The sequence below is a fragment of the Sander vitreus genome, chromosome 7, assembly GCF_031162955.1.
Source record: "Sander vitreus isolate 19-12246 chromosome 7, sanVit1, whole genome shotgun sequence".
Taxonomy (NCBI): Eukaryota; Metazoa; Chordata; class Actinopteri; order Perciformes; family Percidae; genus Sander; species Sander vitreus.
In genome coordinates this window covers 19,950,908-19,971,727 of record NC_135861.1, presented here as the reverse complement: position 1 = coordinate 19,971,727, position 20,820 = coordinate 19,950,908, and the positions used below count along the sequence as shown (strand labels likewise).

At 41.7% G+C, this 20,820-nt stretch overlaps 1 protein-coding gene across 1 annotated transcript; it reads left to right on the top strand.

Annotated features, from left to right (window-relative positions):
* The first annotated feature begins 7,435 nt into the window (after nt 1-7,435).
* emilin3b (elastin microfibril interfacer 3b) lies at nt 7,436-20,558 on the top strand. Its single transcript, XM_078255181.1, has 6 exons — nt 7,436-8,180; nt 16,013-16,135; nt 17,163-17,485; nt 17,624-17,970; nt 18,096-18,446; nt 18,747-20,558. The coding sequence occupies exons 1-6, from the start codon at nt 7,996-7,998 to the stop codon at nt 19,887-19,889; spliced, it is 2,472 nt and encodes an 823-aa protein (XP_078111307.1). The 5' UTR covers nt 7,436-7,995; the 3' UTR covers nt 19,890-20,558.
* The last annotated feature ends 262 nt before the right edge of the window (nt 20,559-20,820 follow it).

Here is a 20,820-nt window from a genome sequence, read left to right as displayed (position 1 = left end):
TAAAAAGTTATGGCCAAGAGTTCTTCCACCCCATCACCCACTTAAGCCACAGCAAAGATCCTAAACCCGTTGATCCTGAGTGGGCCAAAGCCTGTTTCAAGTCTCTCCAAATAACAATAATCCTTCTTCATCATGTGTGTCTATTTTGCTTTTGGAGAGGTTTCAGAGAGAGTGAAAAAAGGTAAAGACCATGTCTTGCACACATGGAGAAAGTTATACCCGTTCACACACCCTGCAGGGCTATCATAAGACACATCGGCTGGGTGTGGTAGTTTCTCTAGGGAAAAAAACACACACAACCTGTATAGTACATACCAGTCTGAGCCGTGGATACTGGTTGACTAAAAAACAATAATATTTAGCCTTCTAATATACCCAAAAGATTAGCTTTTGTTGTAACCATGAGCACTGTTGAACCTTTTCTTGCTTAAGGATAGTGAGTAAAAAGAATCACCGGTGACTAATGAATTCATATTTTGCTGAAATTATACCCCTGAATCCATCTATCAGCGCATAAAGGAAAGCTGTAAAACGTTGCATATTTACAGTTAAATTTAATCAATACAAACATTATTTGAAGGCACACATTTCTGTTTTATGATTATATGAAAAAAGGGGAAACACAATTCCAGTTTTCATCTCACAGGGCAGAGTAAAATAAAGAAAAAAAATACAATGAGTCCATGTGTGTTTTAGTCTCCCTCTGCGTGCGTGCACATGTGCCTGTGTTTGTGCTTGCTGGTGTGTGTGCATGCCCATCACTCAGCCTTCAGCTGGGCAAACCTGGAGGATTGCGTCACAGACAGAGAAAAGAGCAGTCCTGGCCAGTAAACTAGTCTTTAATTGCTTTGCAACTGGGAACACATTGCTGAGGAAACAAGGGGCTCATTGTGAGTACGTGTTCATCTCAACACACCTCATATTTTCTGCAGACTGCTGACCCCCACCAGCTCTGCAGCATTTACAATAAAACACAAAGCCAGCAATTAAAGTACTAAGTGTTTGCATGCATGATCACATGCAGACACGCTTAACATGTGTGTCTGTGCTTCTATATGCTGACGTATTCCAACAGCAGGTAGATATGCTGCATGTGACAATGTCTGAGCACTGAGGATTAATAGGAAGTCAGCTTGCTTGCTGGAGGATGAAGAACAACATTGTGCTTCTGTGTTAAACTCTGAAGGAGCTGTGCATGATGAAGTATTGAAAATGAGCGAGATTGAAATGTGTGTGTATGTGTGTGTATGTCTCATGATAGATCTGGGCTGGGTGGTGGTGGTGGTCTGGCTATGATGTAAACCAGATGTGGACTGGATGCAGACTATTGTACCCACTGGAGGGTGAATGAAGCCTGAGCGCCAGCATTGATTACAAATCCAATGTAATTTTGCATTTTTTTTGCAACCACATTTGGCAGAGCATGCTGGCATATATGAGGTCATGCTTCATATGACCGACCCATAAATCATATAGACTGCATAACGCTAGTGCTGTCGCAGGGCTCAGCAGTTTGAGAATACTGATATTATTATGGTCATTAAAAGCCGTGTTCGATAAACTATGTCAATACATGGTGATACTGTTTAACCTGTAAACCTCCAGGCCAAGTGTACTACATTTCACTTGATGTAGAGATTAATATGGAGATATTATCATGTAATTTATTTCAAACCACTTTTCCAGGAAGGCCACCAGAGAAAAAACATCTGAAATACTAAATGTAATTTCATAAAAAAACCAACTGTCCAAAATGAGCTGAAATTCTTTGCAGAGTTTCTAAATTAGCAAAATCTAATCAACCTATCTACTCTGGACAGAGTACATTGGGTTCTCATCGGTGTGTACAATACTACATGCATGAGCGCCAATCCAATTGCCAATCTCTTTAAATTTGTTATATTTTCAGAGAACACTGATTCAGAGAAAGAATAGACTCATTCAAGGGGTTCAGATGTTTTCAACTAAATAAAAGAACAATGATGGCAATGTATGAATTTGGATAGTTGTGAAAATGAGCAAACTCACATGGAACAAATTTTATAATTTTATGAGTACAGAGACTGCATAGTGTATGTACAGCTTCGACCTCATCACTCTCCACCACCTGGTGGGCCAAGCACCAGTGGCTGTGTGGCCCGTTCTCCCACTGGGCATCTCCAACTACTGAGGAAAATATACTGTATAGCAAATTCAGATGCATAAATTTAAACTCAGCAATCCTCTGACATGCCAAACCTGGCTGAGACACACCAGCTATGATGCATTTGATTATTAACTTATGGATATTGGAGCAGTCTCTTCTAACGAAGTCTTATGTAGCATTGATAATAAGCAGATGACCATCAGTAGCCTACATGCAACCCATTGCTACAAGATGAGTGCAGCTGTAATGTAGCAGCAGCATAATCTGTAGAACAGGAACATTATACATATAGATCTAACACTTTAGAAGCAAGCTGTCACATAGATGTTTCTCAGTTAAAATATTCATATTATGAAGAATATGACTGCAAGAACAGTCATGTTTATTTTGCTAATTGCTAACATTCCCAATATGCAACATTAGCCTCTGCTAGAGTCATATCCAAACAACACCATATGTAAATAAATATACCTATGATCAATTCAGCCCACAAGTATAAATATTAGCATTCATATTTCACTACTTCAGCTGCATGAAAGTATCACAATGCCTCATAAGGCACCTGTCAAACAAAATCCAGAATAAAATGACCATAGCTACTTGCAGTGACGGACTAGGAATGAAAAATGGCCCGGGCTTCTGGCTCAGCAGCAGCTCACTCAATTTGATTTATTTCCTCAGAAATATTCTGGTACTGAAGATACTGCAAATTAATTTACAATTAATGCCATTACAAATAATTGCCTATAAGGAGCAGAATTATACAGTCAGCAGGCCATTGCTTTGCTCACAAGCAAATCTGTGGGAGAGCAATGAAACCCCTGGAAAACAACATCCTGGATGTTTGTGACTGGCCAGCTGATACTGTATGATATACAGCTAATGGTTGTTGTCTCATAATGCAAACAACAGCATTGGATGTAGAAAAACAGATTGTTGTCATTGAGTGTAATCAAAGGTTTTAAATAATCTAATCTTGATGTTCTTACCCGGTGATATTGGTGCAAAAATTTGTGCAATTGTAAATGAACAAAAAACACAGTGAGCCCTTCATTGCAGTGCATCCATATATTGTACTTGTTTGCTACCCAGTGTCAGAAACTAAAATTAAGTGTTCACACAAAGAGCCACAGATATTAGCAGACAACGACCAGCTTTCTCATCTCTTCTCCAGGACGTTTACGGGTCATCTCCAGCTCACACTGGAACTCTGTTTCAGCAGCAGCTGTTGTCACATTCTCACAGCCAAGATGCTGCTGCCACCATAGACTCAATGAGGTGCCTCTCTGTCCAAAACACATATGACCCTCTCATCCCTCTCTATAACTCATTCACCCCCTTTCACACTTATTTGAACAGACCTGGACGGACGGTAAACACCAACATACCTGACATGGAGCGACAACGACATTGAGAAGGGCTTTGGGGACTTGTGTTGTTGCAAAGAGAAGAGGAAAAAGTCACTGTTGTGCATTCATGTGTACACTCTAAAAGGCCATTACATTCCCACACCTACATTTTTATGAGTTCATATCCTCCTGGTCCTATTGTAAAAAAGAGGCTGTTTCCATTACAGGAAGGCCCCTTTGACCCCTGTGAAAATCCTGTGTTCCCCCCCCCCCACACTCCCCTCTTATTTGAGGGTCTGTAATGGCTAAATCCACAATGGTGTATTGTTAAAAAAAGCATCACCTTTTCCCAACTGAGCTAAACCCACTTCAAACCACTGAGAAGAGCATAAAGAAAAAGAGCATTTCACAGATTTCAGAAGTACAGAAATCTGTGAAATGAACAGTGAGTTTTTGTAGGGTGCAATCACTCACAGTAAGAAGCTAATAGAGCAAATGTGTTTTCAGGGCCTTTAGGTTAAAAACAAACTCAACATGTGCCTCATCCGTTCTTGTGATAGTGGTCTTTTCACTCTGTGGGAACGCTTACCATCCACAAGCCAAAATAGAATACTTCCTCTCTTTTTGGTTGAAAAACCACCAGTGGCTCTTTAATGCCCGCAGAGTGGACAGAGTGGGTCATTTATCACTGTCCATCTTGAACTGTTGTTGATGGAGGCCTGATTTTACTGCTTGTTAATGAGCAGATTTTATAGTGGAAGTGATGGAGGGTCGTACAACCAAGGAATTAACACAACGAGTGGCTTAATTGCACATTCATTTTTTTAGCTCACTAGTTCACTGGCTCTCGCATATCTGGGAAATGATTTTATTGTGCATGTGCACCAACTGTCTCGGCCTCACCTTAGGAATAGGGAAATAAATTACGGCTATTTGCCTGGTCTTTATTTCTTTATAAAGATAGGGTTGCTTCCCAGGTCACTACTGTAAGAAAGGATCAAGTGTCCTTCTCATTGCTAAGTAGCTGATGTCACTAAACTGGAATCCATCTATTTTCTTTACCTCACTATATATCTGTGCCCCCTGTGTCTAAATCCGATAAAAGTGTATCCTGTAAAAAAAAAAGAAGGCTGATAGCAAACGATGGAGATGGTTCACGGAAGGGTTAGGGTAATGAAACTAATTGAGTGGTTTCGCTAAAGTGGATTCATTAACCTTTTCTCTCTTCACTATGGACTGTGTGCAGAGACACAACATACTGATGGCTCCTAACAGGCACTGGGGGCTAAAAGGAAAAAAACTGGACATAGGCTGTATGTCACTTGAACCTGAGTCCAAAACTATATAAAGATGAGGAAATTGCACATATTATGTGTATTTTTGTTCACTGAATTCTGTATAAAGGCCAAAGTATTATATTAGCCAATGCTCAAGAGGCTATATACTTTTCAAATGTTGCATGAATTTCATCTCAGATTTCAGAGTATGGAATCCGTCAGGAGCAGATAAGGTACTTATCGGAAACTGCTCACAGATGGAGCACAGAAGACATAAAGTCCATTATTGGCAGAATGACTATCTTTTCTACATGAAACACAAGGAAATGAATGAGGAAACCCAGATACATGAGCCAACAGAAACGTTTGGTTTTGGTTCACTAATTAATAATTCAAACAGAGAATTCAATGTTTCGCTTACAGCCAATATTCCATTATTATAAAGTTGATTCTTTTAGTGTAAATTATTGTATTTGGTATGTTTTGGTTGGCCTGTTTGTTCTTTGATAAGGCCCATATGATTGTATTTAATGCTTTAAATTATCATAAACTCATAAAGTAACAGGACATTCACAGCTATTTCTCGTTTTTTCTCAACATCTGGACAGTGTGCTGGGGCAGACATGTGCTTAAAATTGTGCCAGTCATTTCTGTGAAAAATGGTATTTCAGTGCAGAGCTGTCTGCCAAAAAAAAACAAAGATTTAGAAATAGCTTCCTTTTCACTGTCTCCCTTTTTTTGCGGTGACAGTTTCTGGAGCGAAAGGATGAATCTTCAGCAGGAGGCCAAACACTTGTACACTTCACACTGTAGAGCTTTGAATCTATGCAGCTTAAACGGACGAAAAGAGCCTCAGCGATTCCATACCATAGTGCATATACCATGGAATAAGATGAAAGGTTATAAAGAACCATAAATAAAATATTAAACTAGACTAGAACACACATTTACCATCTCAATGGCTGTTTGAGTACTGAAATATATGTATTTAGAAATTCTTCCACTTACGTGATGTGTCTCTTTGCATACCGTGAAACTATGTGTCCTTTTCTTTCACACTGACCTGTAAAAAAAGATTAAATAAGGCAAGGTAATTGTTTGTAGCCCACACACAGGTGTGAATGGCACTGCAAACCAATCTTCCAGACGAAGAGGCCATTTCAGACACAGCCTCTTCTTCCAAGTCTTCCTTCTCAGTTTAGTTTTTAAAACTAACCACACTCACTGAGAAGTCATGCTTGGGCTGCCTGTCTAGTCATCGTCCTCTTCCTGATAACATGAGGACTAGAAAAGATAAAATTGTGTGTGATCTAGCCAGTGGTTATTTTGGTGTCTTGGTTGTATCAGGATTTACAACAGCAAGTATTCAAATAATTTCAAAGGAAACCGCTGTGTTTCTGTTGAAACTTTGTTGTATATTTTAGACCCAAGAGTGCTCAAAGTGCCATGGATATGGAAGACCTATCAACCAATGTGTGTTCTAGTCTAGTTTAATATTTAGGTTATGGTTATTTACAACCTTTTAATCTTTTTTATGGTATGCACTATAGCATAGAATTGTGTTCACCCTGTTGAGACAAAGTGCTGGCAGAGGCAAAGTAAAGTTCCACAGTGCTTTTCAATAGTGCTCAATTTTGGGGAAGTTTGCATCGCTTAACAATTTTAAACTGTCTTGAGAGTTCTAACTCTTGAGGTATGGAGAAAACTGAAGAGTCAAAAAGGGACAGAGCAGTCAGATTAGCTGTGTTGCACCATCAAAGCTTTATGTTTCCATTTTGCCACAAACAAAACTAGCTACGACCGACATTACAAAAGTCTCTACATCAAAGGATCACCTATTTCCGAGCTATTGAGAATGCACAATTTAATTTTACTGTGCCACTCTCTGGTGTAATTGGGCTCTAACCCCAGAATTGTCCATTTTTTTTCAAAAATGAAAACAACAATCTTGTCTCCCTTAGGTTCAGAGACATATTTTAGGGCTCAACAAACATTAATTGAGACACTGATGCTCTCCTATTATAAAAACTGAATTAATTTGCGTAATTCAGGAGACAGTTATCTGCATGAATTCAAGAACTACATGGAAGTGCGGTATGGCATAAGCAGGGGTTCGGGGTGTGGATCGCAACTGAAGCTGTGGCTGGGATTTTTAATGACTGACCGCGGTGAGGCAAGGAGGAGGTCCATTGTGTCCAGATTGGCAGCGTCTTAGCTGGTTGTAACTGCAGCCATGCACATGGCACTGCACACTGGGGCTGTGATTTGATGTACAGCTGCTCCCGGAGCAGATGGAGAAAGAAAAGGAGAGGGTAGAGAAAAAAAATAAAAATAAATCCTTAATGGATTCAATAGACCTAGATTGTTGGAGATTGGAGAGAAAGGGGACCGACCAGGAGACGGGATGGCAAACAGAGCTAAAGCAGAATAAGTAGCAGAGCTTTTATTGTTCTTTGAATTTGATGGTGTGTGTGTTTATATGTATGTTCATGTGTGTGTGTGTGTGTGTGTGTGTGTGTGTGTGTGTGTGTGTGTGTGTGTGTGTGTGTGTGTGTGTGTGTGTGAGAAAGAGGAAGAGAGAAAGAGTCACCAAATTGTATTAGTCAGTCCCCCGCTTGTGCAGAGCATTCGGGCTGGAGTTGGGGTGGGATATGCTAATACAGGCTGTCTGTCTGCCTGCCCCTTCAGAGTCAGCAGAGCAGCACGCTGCTTCTTGCACACACCCTCACTCATGCAGAGTGCAGAGGAGTTGGAGGCTCCAGCCTAGTCAGCAGGTCTCACACACGCTTGCATGTGTATGTATACAGAGCTGAAACTTTACTAGAGACACACTTGCACACTCTTCCCTCCTCCTTTCCTCTGTCCTGCTCTCCTCTTTCTCTTTACCCCTCCTCTAGCACACCTTTGTGTTGTTTTCCTTGCCCCTCTTCCTCTCCCCTCCCTCTTCAACCTCACTAGTTTTCCCTCTGCTCTGTCCAATGTGCTCAGACTGTGGTCAGTGTGCGAACTGAAGGCGTGCAGGGCGAGATGCTGTTGATGCTACAGCTGTTTGGGCTCCATGTGTCCTTCAGGGCCCACTGAAGAAGACAAGACTGCAAGTGAGCCAGGGAACTTCAACACAATACTCTGAGGAAGCTACAACTATCATTTTTACCCCTTTTTCTAGGCAGTTGCATTTTCAAGACTCTGGAATTAATTGTGCTTAAAAAGAAGAAAAAAAACAATGAGGACCAAGTTGTGTAATCTGGTTGCACAGCTTTTTCTCTTAGGAGAGTTGCTATCTGTGGTGGACAGCAAAGGAACTTTCTATGGAGGCCATGTCAACCCTTTCTATGGAAACAGATACAACCTGTACAAGGCTGGACTCAACCCTCAACATTCACCAAACAAGCCCATGACCCGTCACAAGTAAGTACTCCGTTTTGGACAAGTCACAGGCTAATGCACGTTTTATTTACCTTCCCACACTACAGGGTATTGAATTCAAAAAGCATTCCAAGTAGCTTGCAAGCCGGACCCACCTCATACTGCTTTTCCCCTGAGAAACCCATGTCACCACGCGAGTTGCAGAAATATGGTTTTAGTTAGGGCATTGGCTCAGTAACAGATCCCTGAATTGACTCTCTGTTTCTCCCTTACTCACCATCAGCCTTTTTCTGTGGTTCAAACCTAAAACCATCTGTGGCTGGCGATAAGCATTATAGAGCAACAATGACATGCTGCGTTATGAAAACAAAGCCATCATTTTGGTCTTTGTGGTGCAGCGAGGGGGGTGCTGAGTTGATGACATGAGTATTGATCCCTCACAGCCGCTGTGTGTGTGTGTGTGTGTGTGTGTGTGTGTGTGTGTGTGTGTGTGTGTGTGTGTGTGTGTGTGTGTGTGGGGTAGGGAGTGGGGCTCAATTAGAGGCGAGACTTATAGTACAGCTGGGCACCCGCTGACAGAAGGGAGTGGTACAACTAATCTCCAATCAATACTTCAGCAATAACACAGTGGTCTCAACTGAGTTTGCATTGAAATAGCTATTGAAAGTTTGTTTTGTTTTCTGACTAAATCTTCCAGTATTAACAAGTAGAGGTGAATGGTCTTCTGTTTTGAATTAGTGATCTGTGATGTATGTAAAAACACAAGGACATTCAAAGCACATGAGCAGAGGGGAATAACAATCCCAAGATATGCATGCTATTTGAAAGCCATGAAGCTGTGAGATGAATCAGAACCTTGTGGATATATTTTGCCTGGATAGAGAGATGGCTGATGTTTGGTCTGTAGGGCTCTTTCGGTTTGTCCTCCCTTTCCTGTCTCTTTTGCTTGGCTTCCCCTGAGAGCTGTTATGTCTTTGGACAGCTCCCCAGCTACCTGCTGCTTCGCTCAAACTGCCACAGAACACTGCTGATCACCCAGCCCTGCTCAGTCTGCCATGTTCCCTCATCTACAGAGAACAGGCTCTTCAGCATCCCTCACCCACTGAATGCAACACCCACATTCAATCTCCACCTTTAACTTTTCTTGCATAACAATATAGTCCACATTCATTCCTTTCCTTCCAGTCAGCTTATCATCATATCCCAAGAGTGAGAGATTAACCAGACTGTTGTAGATTGTTCTATTCAAAACTAGCTGATCAGTAATAACAGATGGTCGGTAATTGCATGTTGCTGGTAGCTGGTAATATTCCCCCACAGGTGTCTGACATTGCTGACCCACCTTGGACACAATGGGCCCCAGGGAGTTGTCAGTGTCAAACCACCACTACAGATATATGAGCTCAGTTGTTGGCAACCTGGACTGGTCAGTGGGACTTAAAAATAGCACGTGCTATGATGTGTGTGTGTGTGTGTGTGTGTGTGTGTGTGTGTGTGTGTGTGTGTGTGTGTGTGTGTGTGTGTGTGTGTGTGTGTGTGTGTATTTGTGTGCGTGTCTGAGTATGTCCATATATGCATGTATGTTAGTTTATTTATATTTTTGTAAAAGATTTCACATGTGCTTTTACAGCTTATAAACACAAACTTACTGACCACGTAGTCACATGGACAAAACATGCCTGCTTTTTGTGAGAAAAATAAAAAATTCTCAGCTGTTGGTGCGCCACAGATTTTTTTTCTCTCTTCATGTTGAATTATTATCTGTGTTTTGGCAGCGAGTCATTTGATTTCACAGTCATTACTTTCACTCAGTGCAACCACTTGCTGCAGTGAGAAAATATATAGCCCTGTAGTCACTGACTGTGACATCTTAGAGAGTTACAATGCTGTACCTGTCATAGTTTTATTGCACAGAAGCCCATATGGCCCATTGCAGAAACTGTGCATGGGTGGCTTAGTTCAGATTTGAGTGTGTTTTGGTCCAAGGCTTTGGCAAAGTGGAAAATATTCAAGAAAAGAAATTACATTTTAACATTTCATAATGTTTTTGATACCACATCTTCATATCCAAGAGAAAATTATAAGACAATAGAGAAACTTTGTTATTAGATGGAATGCTTGTCAAGTGATGCTATACATAGGAAACTAATTACATAATTTATTCTGTCTAACACATAACTGTATAAGTCACAATGGAAAAAGTTAACTTAAAAAATGTGTCTGGCACCCCACAAGCATCTCCTACCATGCTGCATTACCACTATACCTCAAAATGCATGACAGGTGAAACATAAGCCATGAGCCATGTAATACACCCATCATTGGGAAATGAATGTTGTATAAATCAATTAGGATCCCAGCAGATGCCACATGCCTTCACTGATCAGATTAAAGTCATATCCTTGGGCTTTGCAATGATGTATGGGACAGAGATCAAGGAGGGAAAGGTCAGTGAGTTGGTTGAGGTTAGAGGTTATGGGTTTCTATTGTAAGTTTGTGTTCAGTGGAGGACAAAAATGGAGTCAGTCACCTGCTAAGGGTCAAAGAGGCTGGGCAGTAAACTCCCAAGCTCCTTAACAACCCATATTTATCTGATGTACTGCTTTCACTGACCTTTCTGCTAAAATGTTTGGGATTTTTATGTAAACACTCAGCGAACGCGGATTTTACCATCTAAAAGTCTGATGCACTAAATATTTGCTTGGTTGCTCAGAGTTAAATATGGTGCTAAAGCTAGCAGCCAATTAGCGTAGCTTACCATAAAAAAAAAAAAACAAGATATAAAGTGTCAATGAGTGCTTAGTTTCGCATAAGAAACAAGATGTAATTATGTGAGTTTAAATGTTGCTAGGCAGATTTTTTTTTAAACTTTTGCACATAGTCAGGCTGGCAGTTTTCCCCTGCTTAAAGTCAGTATGCTTAAGCTAATCACCTGCTAGCTGTAGCTTTATATTTAGCTAACATACAGACATGAGAGTGGATCTTCTCATCAAACTCTCTGCAAGAAAGCTATTAATAAGCATTTTTCCTAAAATGTCAAAGTATTCTATTAAATTTTTGTTTTACTTGTGAATAGCCCCCAAGATATTTGAACTGCCTCACTTGGGGCAACCAAAGAGGTATATTAGAGCGTAATCAACAGTTTTATTGGTGCAGCGTAATGCAGGCGTCGTGCCAAAATGTTGTGATGAAGAGGGAGCTGAGGTGGAAGGCAAAGCTTTCATTTTACCAGTCCATCGACGTTCCTCAACCTGCAACCTATGGTCATGAGCTTTGGGTAGTGACCGAAAGGCTGAAACAAGTTTTCTCCAAGGTTTTCAAAAGGTTAAGGAGCTCAGACATCCGGAAGGAGCTTGACGTAAAGCCATAGACCCTCAATGTCTTACGTCAAGCCCTTACGTTTAACCCGCAAAGTTCTAGGTCTTGTGGGAAATGGTGTTTGTTTCTTCCAGTTTCACTTTGGCTCTCTATAGCTATTACTGTATATAGGGCCTATCATTATCAGAAAATGTGTTGCTTTGGTTTGTTCAGCAGCCACCTTCTGTACAAGACATTACTATTGATTTCATTCAAAAGCATATTCAGTACAATGAGACCAACAAATCTAACAATTACGTTTTAAAACCCTTTAATTTCAAGAACACAGAGAGCTATTCTTACCCAAAGAAGATTATGTGCTTTGAGAAATGCTTGAGGATAAGTTATTGGGGTGTTTTTTCACTACCGGTGTTTGAGACTCTTACTGTACCCCATGTCAAAAATAGAACAAAACAACATAAAGAATATATGACTGTCTAATAAAACAAACTAAAAATGATATATGACTAGGAATTAGCAGCTATAATTTTGTTTATCTACATGGTTTTATTGCTGTAGTGAGGATTAGAGGTTGATAGCCAAAGTTTCAGCACTTGTAAAAGTAATGGTCTGCATTTAAGCTATAATAACCAGAGCTGGCATCGGAGCTGACTCGGTCTATGAAGGTCAGAGTTATCCCCTATAGGTTCTAGGGCCATCCAGACCTGCCAGTTGGCTAGAAATAGGTTTCATTAAAAACATATATGGAAAGAGATGGGCCCTGGAGGAGAGTTGTTAGCACATAGATATGGTTGTTAAAGTTCCTATTAAAGATTGCATGGTTTTCTATCTGGCCTGCTCCAGTCATAAATCTGTCAGAGGCAGTAGCCTGGGTTCAAACGGTCAAGAACCCTGCAGGTGAAAGAGTGGTTAGTAATGAGGAAGGTAAGTCCTTTAGTGCCACAGAGCAAAGCAATGGAGGAAAAGTGGCAGGTTAGAAGGCCAGAGATGTCAGGGTCATGATGAGACAACAGAGGGGTGTCGTGAAAAAGCGAAAGAGAAAGAAAAAAGACAATATTAGAAACAGAGGCAAGAGCAGGACTGGTATACTTACGATACGTAAACAGAGATTACCTACAGTTTGCAGATTTTGCAGAAAAAAAGGAGAGGGAGGTTATGAGAAAAATGGGGGGGGGGAGGGATTGAAAGGTTAGTTGTTTTGGGCCCAGCAGAGGGTGGAGGTCTAGAAGCAATACTATTTGCCAAAAACACTCCACATGAGAATCTGAGATGGGAATTCTGCTTTCCCCCTGGGAGGCTCTGAAGTGTTTTAGGAACTGTAATACTATACTGGAAATATTTACAGTCGGACCAAACTAGCAGTCAAAAATGACACGCTCCAATGACAGAAAAAAGACAATATTTAGGCGTTAAAAGAAGGAAGGAGGTGTTTTAGGAGAGAGAGAAAAGGGGAAACCATGGTGAAAGGAGGTTAAGACTGTTATAGAAAAGGTCAGGTGAAAGTGGGAGGTGCACAAGAGAGTTTAATACACTGATGAATTTGAATCAGTGTTGATTGTGTCAGTTGGGGATGGGTGGTTCAGTAAAGGTCTGGATCAACTGGACTTTTTTAATTTGGGTGTTTTCTTGCTGTTGTTGGGATTCAAATAGTAAGTTTCTTTTAACATACATGGAAATAATCAGTTAGAAATATGTTTAAAATCGTCAGAAATTACCAAAATAAAATGTACAGCACTTGTAGAGAATATGCAGTAAGCCAATTAGCATTTTTAGCTGAAGGAAGCCTTTTTGTTGATCTGTATTGTGAAAGAGTCAAATAAGTAAAAAGAAACATTTGACTGAGACCTTGGTCAATTAGTATGGGCATTCTGCTAGGCCTAATTTTAAAAGAAAAATGCACATCAGACGAGCGGAATGTATTCACATTAGATACATTAGATAAGGTTGGTAAGTTCAGTCAAAGACAGCACACTACTCAGCTGCTGTTAGAGACTGCTGGCTCTTAAGGTTGGCAGTGTTGGTTGTTTTTTTGGTCAATCGGTCCACCACCTCAAAAACTGTTAGACAGATTGTCATGACATTCGGTGCACACATTCATGTCCCCCTCAGGATAAATTGAGGTAATTTTGGTGATTTCATCTGGCACCATCATTAGGTCAAAGTTTTCATGTATCCAATACTTTGCTTTAATAACCAAATATCTGCAAAACTAATAACATTACAATCAGCCTCAGCTGTGTTTAGCACTAATTAGCAAATGTAAGCATGCTAACACACTAAGGTGGTGAACGTGGAAAGCATTATAACACTATACCACCATGCCTTTGCTGTTGCTGCCACAAAGCTAAGCAAAAGTTCACCAGCCCTACGTTGACATCTTTGAACTCATATCTTCTCAAACAGTGAATCAGATCAAGCTCTACAATATCACCATGCAATTGCATATTTGAAGAGCTTCACTGCACGTGCACAATATGTGCATGTGTGTGAGAGTGTGTCAGTGTCTCTGCAGCTCACACACACTATCACTATCTCTCAAGTTGAAACTCAACATTCGTCCTACAAAGACACCGCAGAGAAGGTGACGTTGCCCTGCCCTTAACCTTTCTGTCTGTAAGACACTGAGGATAAAATATCACTCATAGACCCAAATGACATTGACAGATCTGTGAAAACAGGCAAAGAGCAGACTGGGAAGAGAGAGGCGGAACCAGAGACCAGGAGAATGTTTTTTTTCATCCCATGTACATCTGGATTCCTGCACTTTTCAGGCATTGTGAGCGAGTCTGAAGGTCATTGGCTCCCCACCAGATGTGCACCTGACAAACAAAATGCTGAACATGGTCCCTTTTCACTCCACTGATCAGCTCTGTGTGTAATGTGAGAAGGGGTCACACACTTACTGTACTGTATACACAGACATACTCATGCACTGCTCTCCATTAGGTGTCATAAATCCTCGTATGCCTATAGAAGCTTTTCCTAACTCTCACATACACAAAAAACAAAGTCATAAAGCGTTTAAGCTTTTTCTTGCATTTGATAAATCTGTCATCTATGAGTGCTGATATTCTCTGGATGACAGCATCATTCGTTTTTATTAACTCCAGGAATGAAGAACAAAATGGCGTTTATTTTGGCACCAAATGTATTCTATGAGCAGTAGATGAGAGAAGAGGGAGTGATCAGTGTTAACCCACCTCAGGGATCGTAAAGAAAAGAGCCTGCAGGTGGTGGGAAAAGAAATGCATGAAAGCAAATTGTTAGCAGCATTGTGCCAGCGGCATCAGCAGACTGAGCAGAGAAACAGTAAATGAGCTTCTTACAGGTTTTCATGAGAGGAGAAATATGCCAAAAATTATGATGCAGCACAATGTATTTGTCAGATTGAGTTTAAAGTCTTCATTTCATGTACTTACCTACCTAAACACCATCTGATACATAAAAACAATGTTTCCAAACTGATTTCCTTGGGGTTTTTTGCGCTAAAAATCATCAGCAGTACTCAGTAAGTTGCCCGTGTGAGTGTGAGTGATTTAACTCTCATCATACCACATCAGTTCAGCTCATAACAGCCACTTCCTTAACAACGCATGACCTGGCAGCAGGTTGTCAGGCTGGTATGAAAGGAGCTCTGTCATTCCGACTCCTGCCCTTTTCCTTCCACCGCAATTAACATATGTCAACAGAGTGGTAACACACACACACAGACACACACAAACGCTGTCAATGCAGTCAGCGATTTGTAGAAAGCAGCAGCAGTGCAGTGGTTTCTCACAGATTCTGATAGGCTGCCTGTTAGCCCTCTGAACCTGTTAACTTGGCATGCCTACCCTACTCGGCCCCTGTGTCCCTCCTTGCTCCTCCAAACACTTCTATTTGTCCTGAAACAGCTGTGGAGCAACTTTAAGTACTGCATGTGTTGCTAAATGCTCCCCTCTGAATGTAAGAAATGCTTCACATGTGAGTCTAAAGAGCGCAGATCATCGTTTCCTGTGTTGCACGGGGGCCAGGGGAACATTTGGCAGTTGCTATAGTTGCACTAGCAATGAATGGGAGAAGGAGAGAAAAGGGTCCAACGCCAGCATGATGCAACAACTGTTCAAAGTAGTTATAATAAAGTTTTTATGTGTTGGATTATGGATTTATCTGAGAACTATCTGGGTGATATTTCTTGTTTCTTGTCTAAATGGTTTTTAGCTTAAAACAATGGAACAATAAAACATCATTTTTCATCATTCTGATTTATGCCAGAGGGGTCAGTAAATTAATATGTGCTTTTAAAATTAGGGGAAGGGAAGCATCACTCAATAAGTTATCCATATGCAACATGAAGCTCTTCTAAGAAAACCCCTTCAAAGCTTGTAAGATGTGGTTATAGGTTGCAAACCAAAAATGCAATATGAAATGAAGATTGTTAAAATCTTAGTATTATAAGATTATCAGGTACATAGCAAAACAAGGGCTGTTGTCATCTTTAATGTAAAGGATAATTGCAGTGTTGATATCAGTACTGTTACCTGTTTAACTCTAATGTCACTCTAATGTCCCCACAGAAACCACTGTGCCTACGTGGTGCAGAAGAACATCACATGCACCATGCAGGATGGAGTGGCTACCTATGTGAAGGCTGAGTACACCACCAAGTGCATCTGGGGTCAGAAGTGTCCTGTTGTCATGTAGGTTTTTCAAACAAAACAACAAAATGCAATTAGTTAAACAGCTAAAGTTCAACCTTATACCTTTGACTGTTCAGTTTGAGTCCTGAGGAGTTTGGTTGTGAAGTTTGAAATGCATAATTATTAGGCTCCTTCAGGAGAAACTGCAGAACGGGGAGCACCATGAAATCTACTCTGCATCAATGCTGCCCTCTAGTGTGCACATCATGTGCTGTCCATATTACAGTAAGAGTGTAGGTAGCTGAATGCACTGTTTGTAGTCAGAGTTCTTCTACAGAGAGACACCACTGGGGGCAAGATAGTGTTAATTTAATTTGTATTTAAAAAATATATATTAGGAACCAGCTACTGTGAGCACCATTTTATTCTCTGCACATTAAAAATTCTGAGAAGCTCCTTCTCATTTATTGATTATTCTGGGTTACATGTGGTCTTGTTTCTTACCTGCCCACCTACCTATACCAAGTTCTAAAACACTAGTATAATTTATGTATTGTGATACAAATTGGAGGTCTGAAGTGATACTTTAACTTTACCATGTGTGTGTAAATCCATGTATACATGCCCATAAAGCTTCTACATGTGATTTTGTGAATATTTTTATTATGCCTTTTAAACGCCCACACACAGGGGACATTAAAGGAATGGATTTTCTCTTCATAAAAGACAGCTGAATGACTGTGTGTGTGTGTGTGTGTGTGTGTGTGTGTGTGTGTGTGTGTGTGCGTTTAGACAAAATAACACTGAAGTTGGGTGCTGAACCAGGTTCAATCCTCTGATGCCACATCATTTACGTTACACTTTGTGTTATCTCCTAATCTCCCTCTAATCCGTGTTTAATCTCATAAAGAACAACTTCATCCCTTTATCTCTGGACCTCCCATCCTCTGTCCTGGCTCTGTGCTCTTAATTAGTAAAAACAAATGCAGCCCTATGTTAAAACTGTCATATCAGATGTTTTATCATCTGATATGACAGTTTTAACATACTCTGATAATAAACATGCTTTCCATCATGTCTCCTTCAGGTACAGGACATTCTACAAGCCAAAGTACAAGGTGGGTTTTAAGACGGTGACTGAGCTGGAGTGGAAATGTTGTCCCGGCTACTCTGGAGAAAACTGCTACGATGGACCCACATCGCTGCCTGACGTCATGATACCACCTTTTAATGGTGGGGGTGTGCCCCAACGCCCAGGGATGAAGGGATTCCCCCATGGCCCAAGACCCCCCATGGACCACAGGCCTGGAGGAGGCCAGCTGGAGCCTGGCAAACCCTTCCCCGGCGTGGCTGACCACAGACCAATACCAACAGGACAGCTGCCTACTGGGAACGGAAAACCAAACTATGGTGGGAACCAACACTAACCAATTTATTGTTATTTCTCACTTTTAAATGCTCTCAATGTTGCATCATTCCATCATTCAGTGGTGAACTTTCTAAAAGAAATCCTACTTTCTTCTTTCGGTTTGATCCTTGGAAATACAGGAAACAAATTTGGGATTTCAGGAGTGACTGGTGAACGTTTGGACCATATGGAGGAGGACCTACGCCGCCTCACCCAGGGTCTAGACACTCTCAACGGGGTAGTGGCTGGCCTTGAGGAGCGACTGCGAACATCTCTCAGGGAAGATACCAAAAAAATCCTGGTGTCCCTGCTACCAAACACTCCTCGTGTGCCCGACTCTACAGTGGGATTTGGGGTGATCCCAGATGGGACTCCTGATGGACTGGAAGGAAGAGAAAGCTTCACTGGATTTGGAGACTTAGCAGGGAGGGTGACAGAAGTGAAGGATGAGCTGCGAGCCAAAACTCACATTTTAGAAGAGATTAAGGTACTGTAACACGATGCTTGCACAAAGATCAGTTGATAGAGTATCTGTATAGATTAATCAGTTCTCCTTATCTTTCCTTTATTAAATGCTAGCTTTTTCTCCTTCTCACCTGTGTGTGTCCATAGGGGATGGTCCTGGGTCATGACAGCCAGCTGAAGAGGCTGTTGGAAGGAGCTAGAGGCAGGCCCATCCCTGGCCACAGCTCCACTATTTATCTGGACGAGATCCTGGACGCCAAGCTGGCCGACGTGCGGGCTGAGATCCTGGATGGCTTTGAGCGCCGTCTGACCGGTCTGGAGAGCCAATGTGACGAGAAGATTGGGGCGGTGCAGAACCAGTGCCATAAGGAGCACATGGATAGCCAGGAGCAAATGCAGCAGTCTCTGGATGGAAGAGAGACCGGGCTCAGGGAGGAGTTGGGCTCTTTGCAGGCACAGATCCAGGGCCTAACTTTCACTGAAAGCTGCTGTGGACAGGTATGACATGGATGTAATCAGCATGCAGTAAACAAGCAATTTGTCAAGTGAACAGTCCTTAAATAAATGGACTCATGGTGTTTTCATGTAAAGAAAACTCTAACAATACGACACTACCGAAATTTGGGAATTGTATCGATCTTCTCTTCTAAATCTCTGCTAGAAAGCTTATTTCCTTTAATTACATACTGTACATTTCAGTCACTCAATCATTGCTACAGAAAGAATAACATAGCTACAATGTAATCAGGTATGACTGGACATTTTATCAGATTACTAACAAATGATTGATTATTGCAGGTGAACAGTCTCTCCCAGCGTGTGCTGCTGCTGGAGGAGTCCGTTAAAGGCTTGACAGAATCTCAGAGACAGCTCCAGACTGCCCTCACTGACCAGAGCATACACGTAGAGACACTTATCGAGGCCCGCCTGGTGGACATAGAGGGCCGCCTTAATGCCACAGAGGGTGGACCTGATGGAGTAGCAGGGCTCCCTGGTGGTCTGGATGGCTTCAAGACCATGCTGGAGGACAAGCTGAAGACCCTGGAGGAGAGAGTGTTTGTGGCCGTTGAGGAGCTGAGTAATGCCACTGCTCCGGCACTCCTGGAGGGTCAGGTTGTCCCGGCACTAGAGACAGAGATCGAGTCTGTAAGGAGGAGAATGGAAGGAGACCTGGATGGCATTCAGAAACAGTTAATAGATCTGGAGCTCCTCTGCACCTCTTCCTGCTCACCCTCCACCCCGCCAGCAGGGGGTATCAGTGTCACTGAAGTAGAGGAGGCGTGTGAGGGGATGGGGAAGAAGATGACTGACCGCCTTGACTCCCATTCTAACCAACTGAACCACCTAAACAACACCCTGCAGAACCTGCTCTTCCATATCGCCCAGGAGGACACGGAGGGCACCGTCCAAGGAGAGATCACCCTGCTGAAGGTTAACATCAACTCTGTGAACCGCTCTCTAAAGGGCCTAAAGGACTCTATTCGATTCATTGCGAGTGAAGTGGGCCAAGCTAACGCCACCTGGGAGCAGAGAGAGCACCAGATAGTCAACCAGGTTCAAGGAATCACCAAACTAGTGGGCCACCAAGCTTCTCTCCTGGGGGCCGGGGAGAGGCGGCTGGCCCAGCTAAAGGGAGAGCTTGTGGCCTTGAAGAGACGGCTGGCTGGGGAGCTGCAGGGCTGCCGGAGCACAGCGATAGAAGTACAGAGGGAGGTGAAGGATGTTGATAGCAGGGTGAGCCATGTAGAGGGCCAGTGCAGCAGCCTGGGGGAGCTGGCAGAGCAACTGGAGAGGATCAGAGCAGAGCTTGAGAGACACTCAGACTCCTATCTGGCCGAGGTGAATGGCACCCTGGCCGTCCATTCAGAACAGCTAGCTGAGCTGAAAGGCGAGATCAAAGACTGCAACAAGGAAGCAGCCAACCAAAAAGAAGACCAGTAGCATCTGAGCTACAGAATTTATTCAAAAAAGAAACTTATGTGTGCTATTCATTAGGCTCAAGTGACTTCCTCTGCTTCTCTGCTCTCTCTTTCAAATTCCATCTGCGCAGATGCTAATTAAATGAACCGGCAAAAGTCATTTCCCATAAGCTCTCCCACCCCAGTGTCTCTAGGTGTCCTGGGTATTTAGTTTAGTGAAATGAGGAGAGGAAGACACAGAATACAGAGACACACCTATGGTTGTATAGCTGAGCAATATTTCCCCTTGAGATTTTATTCTATAGGGCATTTGTTTATTTCCTCTGATCATATTTTGTTTTCACATTTTACCTTTTTTAACTTATATGAAGTGATTGCATTGTTATGATGTTAAACTGTAGAGAAATGATTAAACAAGTGGATGATATGGGACTAATATGCTGCTACGGGTTTCTACTGACAAGGACACTTGACATCCTCTGTTTTTTTTTTAAATACTGTAAGTCAACATGGTGCTATTTACAATTTTGTAAACTTCTGTTTCACACGTTAAAAAAAAAAAACGTATTTCTGCTTTGACAGTTGTGTTTGTTTCCTGCCGCATTGCTTCAAGTTGCATAGATGTTCCAAAACTCACCATTAGGGGACAGTGACAACGCATTACATGGCGTAAATAAAATTTAACACACTCCAGGGTGGAAGTGTTTTTTAGACACAATTTTGGCAATGTAGGCCTTTTTTCAAAATGCATGTAAATACATTTTGAAAATGACATTTAATTCAACAAAACTGTATTTATCTCTGTAAGGAGAATTGTATGCAGCAGCTCGCCTATGGAGTTATTGTTGTTGGATGGTTAGCAATTTCACATTTCTTTGTGTTTTTATTAATGCACAATATTAACTCTATACTCTCCATCCATTTAGTGTATGTCAACAAATACACACAACAAA